Raw genomic sequence first — 18185 nt, 5'->3', positions numbered from 1 at the left:
TGAAGGGATGACTGAGAAGGACTGATTATTTTTTTTAAATCCTATATGCACTGTAGCCATTGAATAGGAAGGTGTTGTGTGTATATGGTTGTGTTCTGTTGAAAGAGAGATTCTGCTGGAACATAGATTATAGGCTTTATTGGTTAGAGTTTAATGATGCCATATTGTTGAGACAAGTGGTGGTGGAAAAGTTTGTGAATGTATCTTCCTGTGTGAGTGGGTTTTCTATATACAGTGAAGGAGAGGTTACCATTTGGAATGCATTGTAATGGAGGCTGTGTGCTACGCCATTGTAATATTTGATGTCTAATGCGTTATTGTTATATCTTTATTCTTTATTAGCAGTGTGTGCTTTTGCTCTCATAACCTTACTTATCCTATTGCGTACTATGTTTATCCACCTTTTGTAATTACTAGTCGTATGCCTAAAAACACTGGAAAATTTATTTAAGACTGTCACCAGTATTTCTATATTGGCATAAGACTCAGTAGTACGTCTGGTAGATCTCTTTCTCTCTCTTACTAGCATAAATTCCTTCAATAAAGTTTATGTAAACAGTCATGGTTCTTAAGTACTTAAACTACACTTTTATTTCCTTAGTTGTTTCCTGCTCACAGATCCGAGTTTGTTTTTAGCAACAGTGCATTGTAAAATAAAAGATCAGGCAGCACTCTTTTGACATAAATAAAACACATTTATTTACATTAATATCAAAGTACATTAATTAAATGATAGGGAGGTTACGCTCTCTACCTATCCGTTAGACTTTCAGCATAAAGAAACAAACTTTCCCTTTTCAATACTAATTAACTATACAATACAATTACTCAATTACTTCTCTGCTTATTAAATCAAATTGCTGAAAACTGAATTACTCACTAAAAGTTAACTATGCCAAGTTATTTCACAAATCTTATGCCAATCATTACCATTCCAAATGACTCTCTTATGGATACTTCTTGTTACTATTAAACTAATTCTTATCAGTCCATCTATAACATATCTCCTAGATTATTATGAAAGGAAATGTACAAAAAAAAAGTAAACTTACAGAGGCTCTGTATCACACATTCAATCATAAGTCTTGCACTAAAGTCTCTATGGCATTTCTTTCAGTCTTGGGCTTCTTCAGGAGTGTCTTGCATCAGCAGTATCTTGTTGGGAATTGGCAGGCTGTGGACTGCAACCTGCGGTACTCGAATAGCACATGCAAGAGGTTTCAGCATATGGGCAAATTCTCCTCTGGATCCTACTTCGGGAACTTCTGCTTCTAACTGCCGACTTCTCTCTTCTAACTGCTGATGACCGTGCCTCTAATTGCCGACTGCCGACCACAAGAGCTCTAACTGCCACCAATTGTTTCCCTAGATGTTTGACTCTGATCCCTTTTTATTACACCTTCTGCAGAACCTTGCACGAAAGGTTGTAACCCCTGAAGAATTTGGCACGACTCGATCTTTTTTCAAGACCAACCCGTTCTTTCTTCTCCTCTGTGCATTCCTTTGATCGTATTTTGTCAGGCAGCGGAAACTTGTCTGAACCTTTCAAATCTCTCAGGCGCTGACTTTGAAGGTGTTTATGCGTAGAGCTCGTAAGCAACTTTCTCATACATAAAAATCATAAACAACTTTCTTATGCCCTCATATAGAGCTATTATGCAAAGTTCTGGTGGCAAAGCATTGCCTTTGTTTTTGACATTCTAAAATATTCTTGTTGAAGGAATAAATACAGTTAATTCCCATAGGGTTATTTACAGTAATATTTAGCATAAAACATATAGAGACAAACAAGGTTATTTTTGTAACATTCTCGTGAGACTTGACCTCTGTAAAAATCGATGCGAAGCGCTTTTGTATTTCCAAGCTATATCAAGTTTTACAGCATGAGCATGACACTAAGGTGTCTAGGAAGGGTAAACTATTGTTATTTTCCTTTTCCATCATAAACTGAATTCTTGAATGTAGACTATTGAGGTGACTGAGGAAGGAGTCTAATGTGTCTGGGCCATGAGCCCAAATAGAGAACACATCTACATATATTAACCAAATAGAAGGTTTGACAGGGACTGAATCTATCTTTGTTTTTCAAAATTTTCCATGTAAAATTGGCAAGTGGAGGCGAGAAGGTGGGGAAACCATAGTCATTCCCTCTATCTGTTTGTAAAATTTGTTCTTCTGATGTGCCAGAAAAATAACCAGAATTGATGGCAAAGGAAAAGAGATCTAAGATATCAGAAGAAGAAACTTTTTTTAAGAGTGTGAAGGTGTCATTTAAGGGAATATTGATAACCAGTGAGGCGATGTCAAAATTTACCAATATGTCTGTATTATTTAAAGTTAGATTTTCAATCAAGGATTATTATATTTAATTTTTAATTAAAATGGGTAGAGTTTTTTAATATGGAATGTGGTAAGTCCAGTGAGTGGAATAAGAAATTTTGGTAGCTGTTTTGACAATTTGTAGCATGGAACATCAATGGCATTTTATCTTATGGGCCACCAGACATTTGTAATATCCAGGGGCCAGTAAGATAATTTTCTAAATAGACTTTTTAATTTTTTAACCTGCGTTTTGGTTGGAACATCAAGTCTGATGTTGTTGACTATTTCTGGAACTAAGTGACAGATTCCATGTTCTGTGTTATACATTAGGTCTAGCAGTGGCACTTCTTTCGGTGTGATGACAAAATTGTAGCTTAGAGCACTGAGGGCATCTTCATTGAGCCTTTTTGAAGATAGATTCACTACAGGATGGAAATGTTGAATTTGCAGTTGTGATTTAGATTTTCCACAGAATGTTATACTTTTTTACGTGCTTATATATTTTTTTTAGGAATGCTTTTTTGTGCGAATGCTTCTGAGATCTCTGAGAGAATGGACCAAAACTAAGAATCGAGGATTGCTGAGAGCTGAGATTGTAACAAGCCAATGGTGACGTTTATAGCAGAGTGGCAAGCGCTCATTGCAGTGATCTGTTCTCCTAGTAGTGCAAGACTGGCATATTTGTATATATAAGGGACTTTTTTTTTTCAACTGGAATTTGATTTTTAGCAATTAGGTATCTTGTATCCCAGCATCTTGTATGCAATTCTTGTATCTCAGCGTCTTTTAAGAAAGGCTATCCAATTTAATTGCTTAGATAAATGTAGTTTTGGCTTACCGTATTGTTTGCTTACTATTTCTTCATGCATAATTAGCATCCACGTGTTAAGGCTTAAGTGCTGGGAGGACATCGTGTTGGAGGTTTAATGGAATATTGACAGCACAAAGAAAAGATTTAAAACTAATTTTAATGCTTCCAATATTTCGTCTCAGTCACTAGGAACATCTTCAGGAGTGCAAATAACACTTGTAACACACACAAAGACAACACAGTACTCAGTGAAGGTGATTACAGCTGGTAATCTATTCATCCCAAAATGCATAACCTTACACATTGCCACGTTAAACTTGCATCCATTCTCCTTTGTCCAGTCGGCCAATCTATCCAAATCATCTTGCAAAATTTTGACATCATCTGTATTAACTGTTGTCGACCCAATTTTGCATCATCGGCAAACAACTGAACAGTTCCTTTCAGATCCTTTCCTGTATCATTAATGCACAAATTAAACAGTAGCGGTCCAAGAACAGAACAGAACAGAACAGAACCCTGTGGCATGACACCAGTCACAGGCCTTTTTTTTGGACTCTACTCCTGAATAAAGTACTCTCTGATATCAACCACCCTCCTATCCATCTCACCAACCCTATATCCATCCCCATTTGCTGCAGTTTATGGATTAAAATTCCATGTGGTATCCTGTTACAGGCTTTTGCAAAGTCCGGTAGTATCACTGTAAACCCATCACATTACCTTTATCCAACTCAGCCGTCACTGTATTATAAAACGTGAGCAAGTTACTGAGGCATGACCTACCCTTCACAAAACCATGTTGCCTCCCAATATGATATCCCATTCCCATCTATCCATTTCTGATATGCTGATCAGTTGGTAATTTGCTACATCAGTCATGGAGCCTCCTTTATGCAATGGAACTATTTTCCCCTCTTTCTGTCCTAATATCTATTTTTTTTCTGCCCTTACTTTCCTCCCTAAATATGTATGTGCATGCCAGAAGGAAGGCAAACATAGACTGAGCAAAATGATGTAATCATACTTTCCTAACTTGTGCTCTCTATGGACTTGGTGAGGAGATCTTGATTATTGATTGATGGTGGGTTATAATAATGGTTCCCCAGATTTTTTGGTAGCGTGGGATAGCCGTATTTATTTAGGTTAGGAGAATGTAAAGCAACTGAAATATTCATTTATCAAAACCTGGAATTCATTTTTTATTCTGCTGTTTAAGACACTAAGGAGAACATGTTTCTAATTTTTCCTCTATTTATGTCAGTTGTCTTTTTTAAGTACTCTTAATTCTTTCTTTCATTTTTTGTATTAAAACTTTAGAAAAATGTTTTGCTTTCATTTTTCTAAATTAATTAATAAATATAAATAAATAGTCTGTATCCAGTACAGAACTTCTAATCCAAAGCACTAATGTAATGGTTTCTGGGTGTGGGGAGAATGAATTTACTTGGAATATAAAAAGACAGTACCAAGTGTATAAATAGTAGATATTATTTAAATATTGTTTATTGCTAAATACCCTTTTAACTCTCTGCCAGTGTCAAGAAAAGAATGCTTCTGCTGCTGTGTGCACAAAAATGAAATTTTCTCTTGTATGTATAAAAACATATATATATATGTGTGTGTGTGTGATATATATATATATATATATATTTTTTTTTTTTTTTTTTTTTTTGTATCATAAAATTATATGATTTTTGCAAATTATTATTCAGGCCTCCATGGAGTCAAAAGACTCATCACAGGAGGTACTTCCTAGGAAACACAAAGTCTATCATACTACTCCTTAAACTCATTGACCATGGTTCTACCACCCTCCATGCAAAGAAACCACTCCTCACCCTCTTGCTCAGTTTCCTTTCATAACCTCCAGGGATGGACCCTTGTGATCACTCCTTCCCGCTGTTCAACCAAGCTAAAGAACTCCACATTGTCAATCCTGTAACCACCTCTCAACAGTTTAAAAGTCTCAATCATATCATCTCTCCTTCTTCAATCCACCAAACTCTGCAGTCCACATTCCCTCAGCCGATCTTCATAACTAACATTATGAAGTCCTGAAACCATCTTTGTTATCTACCTTTGTACCCTTTCCACAGTTAATTTATCCCCTTCAAATTCTGGGGACCAAATCTGAGAACAATAGTCTAAGTGTGGTCTGATCAGGGTCTTATACAACGGAATGATAACTGTTTTATCTCTGCAGGTCAGCGTCCTTCTCATTGTTGCAGCAGTCCTCTGTGTTACCTTCACCACCTTTACAATATGTCCCCTAAATTTCAGGTTTCTATCAATCATCAACCCCAGATCTCTTGTCTCTCCTACTTCCTCCAGTATAGCTCCTCCAATAGAATATGCAGCGTCCCATCGATGTGTCCCAAACCTCAAGACCTTACATTTTGCTGCATAAAACTGATGCTCCCATTCATTTGCCCAACTGTCGCTTATTCAAATCCTCTTGCAGAGCTACCACATCTGCACTATTACTAATAACCCTTCCCAGCTTCACATCATCTAAGAACAACTGAATATTCCCCACCTGCAATCCACTGACAATGTCATTGATGTAAAGGTTAAACAATATAGGTCCCAGTACTGAGCCCTGTGGAACTCCACTTGTAACCTTCTGCCTCCTTGAAACTACCCCACCATACACAACTGTCTGATACCTATCGGACAGCCAAATCTTATATTTTTTCACAGTAGATGCTTATTGAAGTAAAGCTTTAAATAAATGTCAGTAAGAGGAGGCAAATGTTTCACAGTAAGAATTAAAGGTTTTGTTTTATTTCAATTTTAGTGGTTCTAAAGAAAAGAAGAAAAAGAAACATAAAGTTATAATAAACTATGACGAAGTTGAAGTAAGTGGTGTTCTGTTAATCATTATTTGGTTTTGAATGTTACCACATTTATGCAAATATTGGAACTGTGCTTTTGATTAAACCATTAGCATATGAAAAGACAATCAGATGATACTATGTAGTGTAGATATTAATTTTCCAAGTGTTTTTAATAGAGTTTGAACATTTCATATATGAGGATCAGTCCACATTAACACACTTTTTAGGGAATTTCAAATAGGAAGTAATCACCATTTAGTTTTCAGCAGAAAAAAAGATAAGTAAAATAAATTGTCGGCTCAATATGCAAATATTACTAGAAAAAATCCAGAACCAAACCTTAGAGGTCCAGTGGCAAAATTTGAAGAAAGCATCGATTCATTAACCAGAGAAGAATGTGGTTAAGCTGCCTGCAAAAATAGAAAAATCAGAACTTTGTGATAGATTTAAGAACTTAAAGTTCCTGGAAAAAAATAAATCATTGCAAATTTCAGTTCTTCGAGAATATAATAAACAAAAGTCACAGGAAAATTTTTGGAAGAATATAGAAAATTAATATCTTGAAAATGTTCATGCGGTTAGCCTAGTGGCTGTGCGCTTCGCAACCATATATGCCTGGGGAAGGAGTGTCCTAGGTACGATTTTCATTGGTGACATGAGGAGCTGAAGGATCTTCCTCAGCCATAGCCAAGTTAGCTGGTCTTGGGTGTGGATAGTAAGGTTTTTCCACAGTTTATCCTGGGCTTTTTCATCCCGCAAAGCAGGCAAACCGGCCTTGAGAACTCAACGCTACGGACATAGGATACACCAGGGCATAGGGCTGACCACCTTATCCTGTGAACGGTTTGAGGTCCGATGATTAATAAACCCTCGACACCGCAAGGTAAGAAGAGGGAAAAAAGAAGATGAGATGATCAATATCTTGAAACTGTCATAATGTTCTGAAGGCTTGAAAAGTTACTGCTAAAGGAATCAAAGAAAGAAGTGGCATAGATTTGAATATAAGGATATTCTGAATGTCTGAAATAATTGCTCTGAAAAATTGTTAAATGAGGTGAGCAAACGTTTCAGAAAATATCCAAGAGGGATGCAACTTGCAAGTACCATCCCTCTTGAATATTTTCATTCGTGGATATTATAAAGCTTTTCAAGAAAAGTTGTTCAAAGCACTCCATTTGTTTGATGTAGATTGAACATTATACAGCAATGTATAACATATATTTACGTTAAAAGTCAGCCATTAGAAGGTAAGAACACAGATAATGGTTAGATATAAAATCAAGACAGCAAGGATGCATGCTATTTCTGCTGTTATTCATTACCTGTCTAGATCACATTAAAAAGTTGCATTAAACCTGACATCAAAAGAAGAAATATTAACTAATTTCTTTTATGTTATACTCCTAAATAAATTCCACATAAGTCTTTGGGACCCTTGAACTATAGAATAACTGATGTAATAAATATGGCATCTAAGCCATAATAAAAAAGATGGAAACTCTGCTAATAGGCAGGAACTGCATTCTCATTGGAAAATTTATAAAGTAAGAGAAACATTTTGGCTATTAGCCACAATTTTTTTTTAGTGAGGATAGCAAATTTAATATGGAAATATCTAATAGAATGAATAAAGTAGTTGATATGGTAGAGTGTCGGCTAAATAAATTTCACTCTTTTATATGGAAGTAATATAAGATATCAGCCAGCACACAGTATACAACTAGCAGTATACAAGATAGTATTCAAATCAATTTTAACTTATGGATATAACAGTTAAGTTAGAAATAAAACAGTTGATCGAAAATTAGAGACCACAGAAGCAATTGAACAGATGGTATCAATGGTGGAATCACATGAAAAATAAAATTATATTAGAAAGGAAGTTTATCATTTATTTGCATTCAACAATGTGTGAGCAGAGCTGATCTTAGGTGGTACACACGAACAGAATGAGAGAAGTAAGGTTGGCAAAGCAGGTTTGATATTAGGATGACAGGAAAAAGACACAGGAATCACCTGGACCAAGATCTAGGTGAATTGATGTTGCTAATAGTACTTTTAAAATGATATAAAATCATTTTTGGAGATTTAACAAACAGATTTGAAAGGAAAATGTTGATAAGAAGCTCATTTCTCACTGAAATGGTAGAGAGAAAAGAAACAGTTTGCTATAGTGAAAACTGCCGTATTGAATTATGTTTAAAATAGCATTTGTATATTATGAGACTCATTTCGGAGAAATTTAGATAATTTGTTAATAACAGTGTTTGCTGTATTCAAACTTGATTATATTATTATTATTATTATTATTATCATTACATAACACTTCCAGGTAGTCCAAAGACTCATCGAGGGAGGGCATCCACAACTCTCTGCCTCCCCCACCACTCAATCCACCAACCACAACCACATTCATCATTTTGGCTGGATATGCTAACCACTCAGCCAACCAGGCCAGTATTTGCTTCTGTGTACCATTGTTTGTTTCATTCAGTATAGTAACATAAGCAGCTTAACCCTGTATTATATTTGAGCTTAACCTTCTGCAGTAAATTGTGTATAAAGAAAGCATTGTGAAAATGTCATCACTTTTAAAAAAAAAAAAAAATGGTTACTCTGTTATTCTTAAGACTGTTAGACACAGTGGAATATATCTTAAAATGTCTACAGAGGGAACGTCATGAATGCCACAGATTGTTCAAGTTCTACTTTATATATAGCTTATATGTTACACTACTGCTGGTAGAGAGAGAGGGGAAAATAGCAGACACTCCAGATATGGAATAATCACCGTGTATATATGTTTGCTTCTGTGTACCATTGTTTGTTTCATTCCGTATAGTGACATGAGTTGCTTAACCCTGTATTAAGCTCTCCATATTGGACCAAACAGAGCATGATTCAAACTGATAACATCTGTCTGTCATTGTAGTTGAGAGTTTATGTGTTTTCATTGCTAAAAGAATGAAATGAAAACCAAGCTAATGAAATCTCTTCTGTCATAATCCATACCTGATATTTCTTTTTTTACAATTAACATTGACATTTCAGTGGTTGATATAGATTATGAAAGTCGTTTGATGTTAAACATTTCCATCTCTTTATCTATGGCATGATCTGATGGGAAAGATTTTATGTTAATCCCATACATGAGAGTTGTTCATCAACCTGTAATTCATTAGTATCATGGATATGCAGAAAATTTAGAAACAAGAAACTTGCCAGCAATGGATGTGAAGACCTGCAGATTATGCTGTTTAATTTAATTTTATATGATGATGCATCGGCCATGAGCCTTTTTTATGGAGATGGTATGGCACCATCTCAGTTCCCCTATTTTTATCCGGGCTCGGTACCGGCGATATTCAGTACTGACGAATCAGACCTATGACTGGAGGGGACTGTCTTAAGTATTCCTAATTGTAATCCATGTGTGTGCGCTCACAGGGCCGGTTTGCGTGCTTTGGGGGTCGAAAAACCTGAGTTTCCGGGTGAAAAAACCTCTACCTTTGTATTAGACCGGCTAACTCACCTTTCATCAAAAGAGACCAGATAACGGTTCCTCATGTCACAGGCAGGAATCAAACCCAGGTCTTTCCGACCAAAGCCCTTTGGTCAGAAAGAATGAAGAAGAACAAAAATTTGTTTTCAATTAGTAATTTGCTTTGAATGAGTGTTGAATGGTTGTTATACAGGTTTTAGCATGGAGAGTGGGAGAATTATTATTGCCAGTTCTGTTGAACAGTGACCATGAAAATATTTGTAGAAAATCAAAGCAGCAAAAACTGAACAGCAGTGTGAAAGAGAAGGGAGTGAATAGGTCATTGATTCAACTGATTTGCTCTCTTCTTCTGAATCATACAGTAGCTGTTTAGAGATAAAGTAATGCCATTTTCATAAGAGAAAGCTAAGGATGCAATGTTTATTATAAGTGTATGCGTAGAAAGATTGGAAGTGAAAGTTATTCTAAGAAAATGAATCTCATCTTGTCTGCATATTTGAATATTATCAAAAGTAAGACTAGAAAAAAAGGCTTTTGTTAGAAATTTTATTGATCACATACAGGAGGCCTGGTTGGTCGAGTGGTTAGCGTGTCTGCTCTCCAGCCAAGAAGCTATGGGTTCGAATCCCACCATGGGCATGGATGTTTGTGATTGTCCTACAAACCCTGGAAAAGTGGAAAGTGAATCTGTGACCTTATCACTTATTCTAGCAGAGGACTTCACTCTCAAAACCCAGTGATATATAGGAGTGACTATATGATGTCTATGGATGCCAAATGTGATTTTTTTTTTTTTTTTTTTTTTTCCATACAGGGGAGATTGAAGAAGAATCTATAAGCATAATCAGTGCTGTGCATATGTGCAGGTGAGGATTGAGAAAGAACCGTTTTTGATGTTTTCTTGAAGTTTCAGTTGTAGTATTTTTGGAAATACTTCATGAGGAAAGCTGTTTCAGAGAATAAAAGTATATCAAATAAAAAGAGGAGAAGCAAGTTCAGTATGTTTGCACTTGCACTGAAAAGGGATGCTGGACAGTTGCTGCTCTTGTTTTAACAGGCCACATAAACTGAAGAAATTATAATTTTCAGAGAATGGAAGAACCTGTAGAAGAGATACGGTGCTGAAACATTGTGTCTGAGAAATAAAGGTTGAAGAGAGTTTATGAGGGAGGGAACATCTATGAGCCGAATTGCTCTCCTCTGGACAGCATTAAAAAATTTTAGGAAGATTTTAGATGCAGTGTTCTAAGAATAAGCAGTTTTGAGATTTGATGTAGGTAGTAGTTGGGTGGATGAAAGATAATATCGTGAGCAGAAGAGAATGGTTTTCTAGATGCTGAGCTAGCCACTGATGTGATGTGTTCATTATACCAGGAGAGGCTGAAGAAATATTAGTCCAAACAAAGAGATTGTTAGATCTGAAACAGGCAATCTCACTCTAAATGAGGTCACCTTTCCAGAGTCTAACAGAAGATATCCATTAAATGAGCATACTTATCATTTGGCACAATTTAACTACGTCTTAAAAGAAATAACAACTGGCAAATTAGAATAAGAACTGTTTGTATTGTAGTAAGTGTTTATACTTTAATGTAACTGTAATTCAACAAAAAGGGCTTACATGAGAGTAATTACAGTGAACTTCTACACGTGAAAGAATGCCAACAATTCGGTAAGAAGGGGGCAAAGGTCGCCCAACACTACAATAGCAGCGTAAGCATCCGCGGGTGCTACTTCTAAGAAAACATCAAGATGCATGCATTCCCAGAATTGGATCGGTGAAGTCACCCATTCGGGGACGAATCAGAAGGGCAAAAGGAGAGGTCAAACTTGGAAAGGTGGTGCTTTTGGGGAGCGTATAAAACCTGCAACACAGAATTGAAACCCCCCGTTTTGTTTGTTCCTGTATTCTCACTGTGTGCTTCGAGTGGTCATCGTGATTCAGTTCTTATCTTTAAGAGCTGATCTCCGAGAAATCCCAGTATGGCACTGCCACAGAGCACAGCAAATTTTGAATGCAGGCCGTCGGTAAGAATAGCATCGATGTAAATCCTTAGTTAAGAAACTGAGCACGCTATCCAGGGAGAGCACATGATTCCCACGTGGCAACAGAACCAAGGCAGCCAGAACTTCGTGAGAAGGAAGGACGGAGAGAATTCCGAAAGAACCTGAGATAGTGTAGATAAGTACTTTTACATATTCTAACCCTTTAGAGAATTTTACTTACAGAAACGGAAAAAAGTGTATCTCACATTTATGATAAGGATAAGCATGAAGAATTATTATATGTATGAATGACTCTATACCATTAGACTGAATTCTGAGACCTCCTAAGGATATCCTAAGTAAGAAAGGAAAGGGGGCACGACTGCAGACAGACTAGAAAACCTATGGCTTCTGATTTCAAGCGAATTATTGATACTCTGTAACCATCCTTAGGCTGAGTTTGACTCTGTCCTTAAAGCCCAGGCTGGCGCAGGAAATAAATTTGTCTGAGCGAATGTGGATGACTTATAGAGATCAGGGAATAGGCATTTTCTGGGGGCCCAAAATTTAGAAATTGTCAGGTAAGCAGTAAGATCATATACTCAGTGTTAGGCAGACGATTTAGGGATATATAAGGGTTAAAGATAGCAGACAGAGGCTAACATATATAATAAGGTAAGGGAAAGAGTAGTGATCATTAAATTAAGATAGCATTATACAACTGAGAAATAAAAAATTCTCATGTACAGGAGACTGAGGGTGGTTGGTAGACCAAAGGATTTTTTGAGCGGGCCTTAAACTGCTTTTGTACAGTCCCTGTTGAACTAGGACTTGGAAAGTGGATGAAAATTTTGATTAGAATGGAATTGAAAGCTACATGTCAGTGAAGATAATTTCTGTGACACCAATTACTGAGGGTGGCTGGTAGACTAAGGTATTTTTTTTAGCAGGCCTTGATGCTAGATGCAATCAAAAACTCTGGAAATGTAAAGAGCAATAGGATCTATTTCTCCAAACCTTTCCACATCACATTTCCAGTGTTGTGGGATGTAGGCTAAAAGCTCTGTGGACCTTAAATGCAGAATCCATACTGGAGGCTGTTGACTAACTAGTGGGACTCTAAGCAGTAGCCAAGTTGACAATTGATATCTTTTTCGATTATTTTGGAGAGGAATGAGGTGATGGCAATTGCTCGATAATTGGACAGTAAATTTCTTTCCTTTTTTTTGGAATAGGCTAGAAATACGATTGGGATAACTAACAGCTAAGTATAAAAGATTATAGAGAGGATATAGGATGGGTGTTAGTACTGGAGCAGCACAGCGTCTAAGTACAATTGGAGAAATGCTACTAGGACCAGAAGACTTTTTAGTATTCTTCTGATGTCTTTTTACAAAAAACAACAGAAGCAGAAGTCATACGGCATTCAGATTCTGGTATGATATATGATACAATGTAATTTGCCTTGGTTATCTATGCAGGAGTTGGAGGAAAATATGATGATGATGCCAGGAGGTCAGGGCTTTAATAGTGATTCCATCTGGATAAGTGAGAGAGAGGTTGAAGTGCAGGTGAGCAGAAGTTGCATCTGAATGGTCTCAGCAAGAGGCCAATGGCACGACTTCTATTTCAATAGAATGCAAGCTTACTGTTGTTGACCTTTATGAAGTCAGATTTAGACCTGTTGATGAATGTTTTACATTATCGCATGCTCCAGCATATGAAGTCTGGATTCTTAATGCAATCTGGTAAGTTGAATTTTTTTTCTCTTCAACTGCTTTGGTACAGTCTCTATTGAAATAGGGCTTAGAAAGTGGATCAGAATTTCAAGTAGAATGGAATTGAAAGCCTTAATGCTAAAGAAGATAATTTCTGTGACTTACTCAGAGAAGGAGTTTGGATCAGAGAAGCAGAAGCAATAGCCAAACCAGACAAAGGAAGATTAGAAATTCTGGAGGTTGTCCTACTTAGCACCTTTGTAATTCCAAAGGACGCAAGGTTGGGAATGGCTGGAGGAAGGCCATTCTTTGAGAGAGGAAACTTGCACAAGATTGTGATTTGAGTTGCCAAGAGGAGAGGTGACCTGTGGTGTATCTGGAAGTAGACTGGCTAAAAAATGATTGATAGCATAGGGAGAGTGAAGAGGGTTATCAGGAATTCTAGTAGGTAGTACGATTGGTATTAGGTCATTGTTTATAGCAAGGACTTCTGCATCTCATCCAGCTTGGTCAGTAGTGTGGGGAGCCAGCTGGAATTGTGGATGTTAAGGTCACCTAGGAAGATGATCTCACTATTTGGATAGCTGGATTGTAAATAGTCAAGCTTTACAGAGAGGAAGGTGAAGAGATAAGAGCAGTTTTCAGATTTTGGAGATTAGTAAATGCAGCAAATGAATGTTACCAAATGGGGTGAGGAAACCCCTTGAGCAAGAGGAGGTCGAAAGCAGGAGATTCTAAATTGATCATTCTCTGCTAGGCAATATCAGATCTTACAAATGCACAGTACCACCCTTGTAGCAAAAGGAATCATGAAGTGTGTAATTTTGGAATTGAAGGTGAACAGTAGTGGATGTAGCTGCAATACGAGTTTCCATTAAGAGGTCTGCTCAATGACTGTAAGTGATAGGGAATGTCTTTATTTTGGTGTTTATGTCACAATTATTAGTAAATTGATGTAAAAGTGAGTTTTTATTGTGTGGATTCTGGTATGATTTGTATGTCATGTTGGTATGTTTTTCAGATTGATTTTTGAGAGAGAGTTTTTTTTTTTTTTTGTCGCATATAACTTTCAATGTTCGTATGATTCATTGTAGGTTCATTTATGGTTAGATGGAAGAATAGAGTGGGGATGTGCAATGAGAGGAGATGGATTCTTGGATGTGACACCTAAATGGAGAGCAACTTGTCTCCTTGCTGTAACATGATCTCATCAGTGCTTTCTGAATAGAATTATGTGCCATTTGACCAGGAAGCCTCCTGGCTCATTACTGTGACAGGTTAGGGTTCCTACACTGTCTAGCAGCCAGCCTGCAGCACCACTGTCTTTAGTGATGTACCCTTAAAATGGAAGATGTTTTGAATGTCCAAATATGTTTGGTATGCCCTTGAAGGATATTAGAGAAGAGAAGGATAGACAGAAACTGCTCTAGAGATCAAACAGGGCATTTACTACTTCAGGTCTTTAATAAGCCAGATGGTGGTATTTCACCAGTGATGAAAGTCGTTGCTGCATAATGGGCCTAGTTGGTATTTCTTTCAACTAGGAAGGGATCCTTTTTCAGTGGGAAATACTTACTGGTTTGTCAGATTCCCCTTTTGTGAAAACAGACGATACCACAGGAAGGCAGAATTAACTTAACAAGAAGAAGCTGTATATTGCGCATCACCCATCCATTAGAGTCCCAGATAAATCATAGTTGAATTTTACATGAAAATTAACAAGTTTATTAGAACTCCATGAAGAATACTTTGGAGATCAGATTTTAAGATAATAGAGATGTAGCTGCAATATGAGTGTTCCGTTAAGAGGTCTGCTCAATGACTGTAAGTGATAGGGAATGTCATTTATGTTGGTGTTTATGTCACAATTATTAGTGGATCATGATTAGTTTCTGATCATGATATTATGGATATTTTGATGATTTGTGACAAGGCTTGTCTAATAAGAAAGAGGAATTGAATTATAATCTCATCAACAAAACTTTGTGGATTGAATTTGCAGTTAACTGGAAAAGGCCATTGACATATAGAAGAAAGAGAGTAGGTGTAAGAACAGAACCTTGTTGATAGCATTATACAGTAGTTGCAAAGTTTGAATATATAAATCCATCTTTCAAATCAAATGTGAATAAGTTCCTTATTGCCCATCCATGGTAATAATGTACTATTGATTGACCAACCTCTCGTGCCTGGGCTCTCCATGATAATAATAATAAATCAGCTATTACATGTGGATTCAGGCAAAAAGCTGGAAACCCAGTTGCAGAAGTTAGAAAAGAAGCCATGCAGCCGAAGCTTACTTAATTAATAGTCCTTTGTTTCAAAAGTGATCAGTTTTCTTAGAGATGTGATGGGTAACCTCCAAACTTTTCCTTGGCACTTGTCCGAGAATGAGTGATATAAGCAAGATTCTCCACTAATCAGCACTGGCAGAATCTGCCCTGGAAAATATTAAGTTTAAAGTTGATTTAATTGGCTGGTATGCCATTTTTATGTTGTTTCCCAAGAATAGCAGCAGTCTGTGTACAAGTAACCCTCGTATAACGCAGTATTTATACAACACGGTTTCACTATAATGCAGTCTACAAATTGTAAACAAAATCATAAGTGTATAACTACAAATTGTAGTAATTCTTTATCTTTTTATATATTTTTCAGTGCGCGACTTAAAAATCAAATTTTATGTTCACTAAATTTGCGTCTGTCCGTATCACGCATGTAGTTATAAGTAGCAAATTTATATTAGTGGAAATACCTTTTAGCACGCATGCACGTCAATTGTTTACTGTGTAAACAATTGACGTGCAGAAAACAAAGACAGTTGTCTTTGTTTTCTGTCAGGAAAGTGCATTAAAAATCATAAGTGTGTTAATCTCAAGCTGAGCACTTTATTTTCTGGTGAGTTACATACAATATGTAAAGCTTTAATATGTAAAAATTTGATTTTTTTAGTAATGACCACTTAGCGGGCTTTTGTGATATGGTTGAAAACGAAATTAGTGAATTAAATGATTGGAAAGTAGATTTAAATGAGGAGGAACTGGTACGGTGCAATTAGTAGATGACATCGAACCAAGTGTGGGGGAAAGTTCTGCCGAAGATTCTGATTGTGATGAATCCGTTAAAGAATTCAGTTTAAAGAAATCAGCAGAAGGACTGGACTTGGCAAGAAAGTTAGAAAGCTATTTTACAGATAATGATCCATCAATGGGACACTCCAGAAAATTCATGGGACAACTGGATATTTGTTTAGCTCCATATTATGAACTTAATAAAAAAACTGCAGCATGGTGGTAAGCAAGGTCTTATTACTGACTTCTTGATAACTAAACCAGCTGAAATAGGCAGTGAGAATTATACAAACGATGTCCAAGAGATTTCAAGTGATGAAAGTTTATTTTTCACTTGGTTAGACTATAATAAATTTAGTTTAATCCTTTATCTAAGTGGGAGCAAACAAAGTTTGCACCTGAAAATATCTTCAGGACTGGGGTAAGGCAGTACAACACCAGGCAACTCGTAGCAAAGGTGGACCAAGCTACCATCACTCCTATCTCAGTATCTTCCATAATGCAAAACACATCTCCTTGCGGATATGTATAATATGCATTAAGGGAAGGGCCTCTACCCAGACTAGTTTCGACCTTTATTGAGGTCTCTTCAGTGGGAGTCAGGCCCAGAAGTGGAGATACCAGGCAGAAGCAATGGTGAGGTCATCTTTACCTATAGGAGTTGCCAAACGGTGTGCCACTCTTTATTAAATTACTCTGGATTTAGAGAAAGATGTTGAAAGTTTTCAGGTGCAAACTTTGTTTGCTCACATTTGGATAAAGGATTAAACTAATTTATTAATTTCATGTGATGACAATGTCAGGCCACTCGAAAATAAAGAACATCTACAAAATGTTCGTTTTGAAGACAGTAATGACAATTAAATTATGCACTTTATTTTATTTTGCTTAAAACATTTATGCATTATGTGCAATGAAGTTTACATACAATTTGTATTTTTATAAGTTTATACTGTGTATTTTGTTTCATAGTTTATATGTTTTCTTATCTTATATGAATTACGTGAATGAAATAAAATTATTTTTCATTGGATATGTCATTGTTGTTTATATAATTAAAATAAAAACTATTTCGGAACATAACCCTACTTTTTCTATGTGATCTGAGTCTCACATAACGCGATTTATATAACACACCATTTCTGTGGAACCTAACATCCATGTTATGCGAGGGTTACCTGTATATGTTTTTCTACAAATAGGTGTGTATCTGCACATCTACGCAATTCTGTCTGTGTTTCCATATTAGAACATAGTTTGAAATATGCTTTTATTTCTTTTTTTCTTATAAAAATTTTGGATGAGTAACTGTTATCCTCTGAAGCTCATTCTGCAAGAGCATGCAATTTATTGATTCTACTTAGTGTTTTAATTTTCTGTTTCTATTTACTTGTCTGATCCATATAATAATTATCATTATCAGTGCCTTCACACTGATAATGAAGATCGTTATTTTGGTTTTATTATGATATTTGGATGCTTTTCATACACAGTATTATTTAGTATTTGCTTTTGTCAGTCTTTTTGTTATATCCTTATCACTTCCACTTTCAGTATCAACATTAGCTCCAGTTATATAGAATTATGTATAAAATAACATCTACTGTATGTTGGTCATCTGTTGTTCAGTTTACATGGTTTTGTTTTATTCATATTCAAATCTACTTTTTTAGCTGTTTTATATAGGTCTTCTGATTGTATTTGTATATTGATGTTTTGATTATATTAAAATTGTTATCTGCATTGTTCAGATTCCCAGGTGGAATTCCATCTCATTCTTTTTATACTTGCAACACCCTTTTCATATTCCAAACAGCAGCTATGTTGAAAAGTAATCTGGACATATCACAACTCTGTTTCACACCAGTCTTTCTCTCCAGCTGTTTTGTTGTTTTACTGTGTGAAGTAACACTACTTTTAATTTATATATGTTTT

At 36.2% G+C, this 18185-nt stretch overlaps 1 protein-coding gene across 2 annotated transcripts in view; it reads left to right on the top strand.

The window, feature by feature from the left end:
* LOC150108623 (dnaJ homolog subfamily C member 21) overlaps positions 1–18185 on the top strand; it is a 308358-nt gene that overhangs the window by 268334 nt on the left and 21839 nt on the right. For both annotated transcript variants that reach the window (XM_090416082.1, XM_090416083.1), the window contains one exon: positions 5934–5994. In XM_090416082.1, the coding sequence (XP_090272208.1) occupies positions 5934–5994 (61 nt within the window). The remainder of the gene's footprint in view (positions 1–5933; positions 5995–18185) is intronic.

The sequence above is a fragment of the Typopeltis vanoorti genome, chromosome 3 (assembly GCF_054136105.1).
Source record: "Typopeltis vanoorti isolate ZY-2024b chromosome 3, IOZ_Tvanoo_1.0, whole genome shotgun sequence".
In the NCBI taxonomy this organism is placed as follows: Eukaryota; Metazoa; Arthropoda; class Arachnida; order Uropygi; family Thelyphonidae; genus Typopeltis; species Typopeltis vanoorti.
Note: the sequence above shows the minus strand (reverse complement) of the source record. Positions and strands in the feature narration are given on the sequence as shown.